This window comes from Phalaenopsis equestris, unplaced genomic scaffold (assembly GCF_001263595.1).
Source record: "Phalaenopsis equestris unplaced genomic scaffold, ASM126359v1 Scaffold000991, whole genome shotgun sequence".
In the NCBI taxonomy this organism is placed as follows: domain Eukaryota; kingdom Viridiplantae; phylum Streptophyta; class Magnoliopsida; order Asparagales; family Orchidaceae; genus Phalaenopsis; species Phalaenopsis equestris.
In genome coordinates, this window is record NW_018165430.1 from 73,482 (window position 1) to 81,698 (window position 8,217).

General features: G+C 29.7%; 1 protein-coding gene across 2 annotated transcripts in view; it reads right to left on the bottom strand.

Annotated features, from left to right (window-relative positions):
* Positions 1-7,612: 7,612 nt before the first annotated feature.
* Positions 7,613-8,217, bottom strand: part of LOC110032639 (U3 small nucleolar ribonucleoprotein protein IMP4) — a 37,147-nt gene continuing 36,542 nt past the window's right edge. For both annotated transcript variants that reach the window (XM_020736331.1, XM_020736330.1), the window contains one exon: positions 7,613-8,008. In XM_020736331.1, coding sequence (XP_020591990.1) covers positions 7,910-8,008 — 99 coding nt within the window. In that variant the 3' untranslated portion in view covers positions 7,613-7,909. The remainder of the gene's footprint in view (positions 8,009-8,217) is intronic.

An 8,217-nucleotide genomic window follows, 5' to 3' on the forward strand; every position in this document is an offset into this window, starting at 1 on the left:
CTAGCAAATCAAGTTTACAATTTCAAGGAAGTTAGACCAATTTGAAATGAATTATTCTCAACCAATTTCCATGATTGAGGAGAATTCATTAAGCCAGATGGTAGATTCTCAAGCATCATTAGAAACTTTGAATGCCATAAATAACAAGCAAAATAACCCATATTCAAATTATTATAACCCAGGTTGGAAGAACCATCCCAACTTTAATTGGAATAATATTACGGGTGGTAATAATCAGCAATGGGGGAACAATCAAGGAAACCTGTTGAGAAATTGGAATAATCAAAGGAATAATAATTATATATCTACTTATCCTCCAAGTTTCAACAGTAATACACAATTTAAGGAGAAGAAGTTGTCTATAGAAGAAGTGGTGTTACAAATGGGAAATCAGTTACAAAGTCAAGGAGCTACAATTAGAAATATTAAGAATCAACTCGGATAAATCGCAAATTCATTAAGTAATAGATCCCAAGGAACGCTTCCTAGTAATACTGAAACAAATCCAAAAGACCAGATTAAATAGCAAGTAAAGCCGTTCAACTTAGAAGCGGAAGAGACTTGGAAGGTAGGGTTCAAAAAGAAACTGAAGTAGAGAGAAGAAATTGAAGAATCAAAAGAGGACGCTCCAAAAGATTCTGAAAGACATATTTCTTCACTTAAAGTTAATTTAGAAAAACCACCACCTCCATTTCCTCAAAGACTTCGTCAACAGAAGTTGGATAAGCAATTTTCAAAATTTCTGAATATTTTCAAGAAGCTAATAATTAATATTTCATTTGTTGAAGTCTTAGAACAAATGCCAAGCTATGTAAAGTTTATTAAAGATATTCTCAACAGGAAAAGGAAGTTTGAAGAAAATGAGATTGATGCACTTAGTGAGGAGTGCAGTGCTATAATTAAGAAGAAGCTTCCTGAAAAGCTTAAAGATCCTGGTAGTTTTACAAATCCATGTTCGATAGGAGATAGATTTTATGGGAAAGCTTTATGTGATTTAAGTGCAAGGATTAACCTTATTTCATTGTCAATATTTAAAATATTGGGATTAGGAAAAATAACTCCTATTACTGCAACTCTGCAGTTAGCAGATCGTTTGATAACTTACTCTAAAGTAGTTATAAAAGAAGACATATGTGATAATTAATCGAAGAGCTAAAGGCGCTTTCACATATACTAAGTATTGTGCTAGATATGGAGGAAGATAAAAAAAAAAAAAAAAAAAAAAAAAAAAAAAAAAAAAAAAAAAAATCGAAAGTGATCCAATGATAGATGTGCAGAAAGGGAAATTAACAATGTGGTTAATGATCAAACTTTTACTTTTAACATTTTAAAATCAATGAAATATCCTGCAAAAGGTAAAGATTATGAATGCTATAAAATAGATGTTATAAGATATCTAAATGAATGTCATTTCAAAACAAATTATGAAGAAAAATCTGAAGTAAGAGATTTGGAACACGAGCAAGAAGAGGAATTAAATCAATGTGAAGATCTTCTTAAGGAAGATTTAAATTATGTTCGAGAAAGTTTTGAAATTTTGGACACGATAGAAAAGATAAATCATTTTGTCCATCAATAGAAAAATCTCCAGAACTTGAGTTGAAGTTACTTCCTGACCATTTAAAATATGTCTTTTTAGGTGATTACTCTACTTTACAAGTTATAATTTCCTCAAGGTTAATAATGGAAGAAGAAGAAAGGTTGATGAAAATTCTAAAAAATTTTAAGAAAGCCTTTGGATGGACAATTACGGATATTAAAGGAATCAATCCTGGATATTAAAGGAATCAAATACATATGGAAGAGAACTGCAAACTCAGGGATGATCCTCAAAGGACATATGGAAGAGAACTGCAAGGAAGAGAACTGCAAACTCAGGGATGATCCTCAAAGGATATTGAATCCTGTAATGAAGAAAGTAGTAAAGAAAGAGATTTTAAAGTGGTTAGATGCTGGAATTATCTACCCTATTTCAGATAAGGCATGAGTTAGTCCAATTCACTGTATTCCTAAGAAAGGAGGAGTAACTGTGACTGTGAATGAACATAATGAGTTAATATCTACTAAACAAGTCACATGGTGGCCAATATGCATTGATTATAGAAAATTAAATCTTATCACTAGGTAAGATCATTTTCCACTACCCTTTCTAGATCAAATGCTGGATAGACTAGCTGGGCATAAATATTTTTTTTTTTTGTTTTCTGGATGGATATACCGGTTATCACCAAATATAAATAACTCCTGAGGATCAAGATAAAACAACTTTTGTCAGTCCTTATGGTACATTTTCTTTTATAAGAATGTCCTCTGATTTATATAATGTACATGCTACATTTCAAAGATGTATGATGACAATTTTTTGTGATTTAATTGAAAAAGGGATTGAATTATTTATGGATGATTTTTCAGTATTTGGACCTTCATTTGACTCATATTTAGAACATTTATCAAAATTTCTTAAGCACTGTGAAGAAATAAATTTAGTTCTTAATTGGGAAAAATGTCAATTTATGGTAGCATGAAGAATTATATTAGGACATAAAATATCAGAAAATGATATGGAAGTAGATCCTGTTAAAATTCAAGTGATCCCTAATTTACCTTATCCAACAAATGTAAGGGAAATTAGGAGTTTTTAAGGATAGGTTGGATTCTATATGTGATATATTAAAAACTATTCAAAAATTGCTAAGCCTTCTATACCACTTTTAGAAAAGGACAAATTATTTAATTTCGATCATTAATGCCTAAATGTCTTTAATACTCTAAAATAGAAGTTAGTCACTGCTTCTATTATTGTTTCATCTGATTAGGAGAAACTATTTGAGTTAATATGCGAAGCAAGGGCAGTATTAGGACAACGACACGATAAAATATTTAGAGCTATATGTTATGCCACAAAAACTCTAACGAAACTCAAACTAATTATACCACTAATGAGAATGAGTTATTGGTCATATTATATACTTTTGGTAAATTTAAGCCCTATTTTACTGCGTAGTGCATACAGATCATTATGCTATTAAGTACTTAATGAAAAATAATGATGCTAAACTAAGACTTATAAGATAGATTCTTCTTTTGCAAGAATTTGACTTTGAAATAGTAGATAAGAAGGGAACTGAAAATTAAATTGCTAATCATTTGTTCAGACTTGAGATAGAAAAACCACTCTATTTTTAAAAAGAAATTAATGAACATTTTTCAGATGAAAAACTGTTCAATATTAATGAGTGGTGTATTCCGTGGTACGCCGACATTGTAAACTTTCATGTTAATGATATTATACCCTATGGAATGATATACCAACAGAAGAGGAAATTTATTTCTGAAACTAAGACTTATTTTTGGGATGACCCATTTTTATATAAACAAGGAAAGGATCTTATTATTCGAAGATGTGTACCTTTAGAAGAGACTTATGAAATTATCCAAAAAAGTCATAATTTTGATTTTGGGGGACATTTTGGTGTTGACAAAACATGATACAAAATTTTATAATCTGGATTATATTGGGTTACTATCTTTAGAGATGTTAATACTTATATTAAAACTTGTGATAAATGTCAACGAGTAGGCAATATTTATAGAAGAAATGAGATGCCCCTCGATAATATGCTAGAAAATGAAATATTTGATGTTTGGGGATTAGATTTCATGGGATCATTTGTACCATCTTTCAGAAATTTATATATACTGTTAGCAGTAGACTATGTATCCAAATGGATAGAAGGGTTGCTTTACCTCGATGTGATGCTTAAAGTGTTGCAATATTATTGAAAACGAACATATTTCATAGATTTAGGATGCCGAGAGTTATCATAACTGATGGAGGAAGTCATTTTAGTAATGCCATAATGGAGAGATTATTAAAGAAATATCATATAAACCATAGAATTGCTATTGCTTATCATCCTCAGACATGTGGTTGGCTCAATTATTCAATCAGGAAATTAAAATAATTATGGATAAATCTTTGAATCCAAAAAAAAAAATAGATTGGTCAGTCAAACTTGACTATGCTTTGTGGGCTTATAGGATTGCATACCGAACTCCTATATGAATGTCCCCATATAGGCTAATATTTAGGAAAGTTTGTCACTTACTAGTTGAACTTGAGCATAAAACATATTGGGCAATTAAAGAGTTCAATTATAATTTAAAAGATGTTGGTGAGAAAAGATTATTGCAATTAAATGAGCTTGAAGAGATAAGGAATGAATCGTACGAGAGTGTTAATATTTACAAAGAAAAGATGAAGATGTCGCATGATCGAAGGACTCTTATTAAATTTTTTTAGCCAGGGCATTCTATATAATGCAAGGTTAAGATTATTTTCAGGCAAACTTAAGTCCAGATAGATGGGCCCATTTATTGTGATAAAAAGATAAAAATTTATCCTTTGATAAAAATTTATCCTTATGGAGTTGTGGATATTAAAGATTCTACAACTAAGAAAGTAGTTAAATTGAATGGTCATAGACTGAAACCTTATTCAGTAGAGGATCAACATAAATTTAATAATCAAATGATGTTGGGTCAACCAGAATAAGCACTGGTTACGTCGAGCTGACGACGTTACACCAAGCACTTTGTGAGAGGCAACCAATAATTATCAGTGTGTTTTGCTTTGAATGTTGTTTGTGTGAGATTAAGAAAATTTAAGGTAGTATTTTTGAGACTATTATGTGTTAGTAATGATTTTAAGAGTTTATTTTGTGATCTAGACATGCTAAAATGAGAATTTGAACGTTAAGTTGACTGGTGCAAAATTAAGCACTGGCAATTAAGTGCAGGAGTTAAAAACTATGTGCAAAATTCAGATTATAGACGATTTAACCGCCAAGAGGTTGACTAAAATGTGCCAAGGCAGTTTTAGGACGTGCCCAAGAGTTACTAGAGAGATTTATGCCAATAAATAGAAGGGTTTAGTGAAGGAATTTCACCCTAGATCATTTTCTGCCCTAAATTATAAGAGAGAGAGAGAGATTTTGAGAAGATGTCTTAATGGGAGATGGATTTGAAGAAGAAGGAAGAGACCATGAGGAAGATATTCATTAGTCAAAGTGCACAAGAGATGTATAACAATTTCTTAGCCATTAGTATTGAAGGAATATCAGAAAAGATCAACAAAATTGAGACTATCATGGCTTTAGTGGGGATAAAGGTAATTGAGATTCATGCACATCTACAACATATTGGATGGCAATTTAAAGTGCAATTTAGCCATACTAGTTATATAAAGGAAGTGGATAAGGAGATGTATCTTAAATAGAATCTTAAATAGAAATGGATATAGTATCAGAGCACGTCACCACCGTCCGTTTTATCAACTTTATATTCTGATTGCCCCAGGAGAGACTAATGAAAGACCAGAGTTTGTCTCAATAAATGAAGAATGGAATTAAGTTCTGTGTTAAAGTTTTTTTGTTAGGAGTCGTTGTTTAATGTGTTAAGTGTTAAATATTGTTTCAGGAGTTTATCTCAGTTTGTTTAGTATATGTATTTAGAAAGACTTTCTCATCCGAGACTATTTGAAGTGAGCATTAAGTGTTATATGTACTTGTACTAGTTTGTAAATGAATGTATATGTTTGTTTTTTCTAAAAATTTGTCTTATTTTTAGCCTCGAATTGAATTAGTTATAGTGTAGAATTTTGAGAAAAAGTAGAGTTAAGGGAGAGGAAAATAGTCATTTGAGTGTTATGAGACCATTTAGGGTATGAGACCATTTAGGGGTGGGACCATTTAGGGGTGGTATACTTAGGCTTATAGTGCATTTTACTTAAGTTCAAAAATTTCAAAAATCGTGCAATGGCGCTTAAGCGCCACATTCTCGTGCTAAGCGCGATGTAACCCGAGAGGTAGGCGCCTAAGTGCCACTTATCTGTGCTAAAGCGTCGGTTCACCAAAACTGGTTCGTGAACAGTTAAAAGTGAAAAATAAACCATTATTATAGGCCTATTATTATATATAGTGTAACTATCTTTAGTAAGAAAAATTGTATTTTTGAAAAATTTAGATATTTAGACTTTTATTTTTGATACTTAAATTTCTTTTGTTAAAAATAATTTTCAAAACTATTATTATATTTTTTAAGTAAAAGATTTATATCAGGACTTTGCTTTAAGAAAAGAGAAGTGAAATTCAAAACCATTAAAGGCCTATTTAGATATAATAATCATTGCCTGAAAAAGAAAAGAAAAAAATAAAAAGAGAGAAAGAGAAAAAGAAAAAGAAAAAGAAAAGAAAAAGAAAAAGAAAAGTAAAGAAAAGAGAAGGAAAAAGAAAAAGAAAAAGAAAAAGCAAAAGAAAAAAAAAAGCAAGGGAAAAAAGTAAGGGAAGAGAAGCTTGAGGATTAGTGCCTAATCAAAAATTGGTTCCACATTTGAACTTTTTCATCTGATCTTTTTAAAGAATAAGACTTGGGAAACTCTTAAGCTTAAGGATATATTATAGTGAGTATAATTATTCTTATTCTTAATAATTAATAAAAATTTTTAAGTGGAGATAATAAAAGAACTAAATTCTAAATTTGAAAAATCCATAAAATTTTTGAATTAGATAGAAACTCAAATTTTCATATTTTTTAACATTAAAAATTTCTAAACTTTAAGTTGGTCTCATTTACTAAATATTTTTTTCTAAATTAGACTACTATATTTCTAAATCTAAATTTTAGTAACTCCTAAAGAAACTCATATACATATCATACTTATTTAGTTTTTAAAGATTGAAGTATCACTTGAAGACATGTAACATTATAAGTTTGGGAGATTTTGATACACCTAAAATATATAGTGTTTTTAGACATATTTTTACACCTATTTTTTGAGATATTATGCTTTAATGGAAGATATTTGAGTGTTTTTCTTTTAAGTACAAGTAAAAAGGTGAAAATTGCTAAAATGAGTGAAAAATGATTAAATTTAAAAAAAAAATGTGAAAATGATGCAAAAGAATTTGACAATGATTTCTACTTTTAAACTGAAACATGATTTTGTTTTCTCCATGGATTCTGAATAGTTTTATTTATCTTTCTCCTTAAAATGACTCCTTAAAATGATAAGTCCTTAAAATGATAAGTAATTAAAATGTTGGATGAAAGTTGTGGAAAGTATTGATAATTAATGTTAGAAGAAGTTGTGAAGATTTAAATTCATGTACTTCATTTACTTCTTGATTTGGCATATCCAGATATTAAAATTTGTTGTGAGAACATGCAAGAACCAGACTGATATTGTCTCAGTTAACAATTGAAAAGAATCACATGAGATTTGAATAAAATTTGAAAATAATTTAGCTTGAGTTTAGCAACTTTCGAATCATATTAGAATACAATTCAAATAGAGCTTTTGGCGTTCGAAGAAAATTTTAATAAAATTTAATTCGGCCTCGTAATTAGCTATAACAATGATTTATCCAGATAATTTTACGTGCAAAATCTAAGAGTAATACATACAACCATCACAATATTTATAACAAAAAATTATAATACATGATAATATCAGATCACAAAAGAGAATAAAACAAAATATAGAAAACATCACAATAACAAATACAATATTATATGAAAACCTCGACACAATGAGAATGATAATGTAATTGAAAAAACCGATAACAAAACAATCAAATTATAACATAATGTAAATACAGAAACAAGTCAAATTCCAATAAAAAAGAAAGCAGATATTATATCCCCCCAAACATTCAGTCGAAACAGTTAACTGTCTTTTGCATAAACCTCAAAATTGCCTAAAAGGCACACATATGCTGCCAATAAAGAGCTCAAATAATCTCTCTGCATTATAGTACAAGTAAAAATGAGTTGAAAAAAAAAAAAACTAAGTGAAAATTCTAGAGAAAAAATTAAAAAGCTAAGAACTGCAAGGTAGCCAAATTTTTATTCAATCTCCAAGCAAATTCCTCTTTTTAGCAGTGTTCATGTATGGTCTTATAACCCACTCATTTTGAGCTTCGCTCTGATCAATCGTCCCTAGCTTGATCTGCTCACACAACATAATACAGAAGTTAAATCTGTCAGACAAGAAATATTCATAACACCATTTTATGTATTATATTGGTTAAAAATAGGAGCAAAAATAATCTGATTTCGAGAGCAATCCCAATTTGGGCTCGGAATCAGCTTATGAACTGGATCTATTTAAAGACTGCAAGCTTGAGTACATATATATATATATGACAAAGATATGAT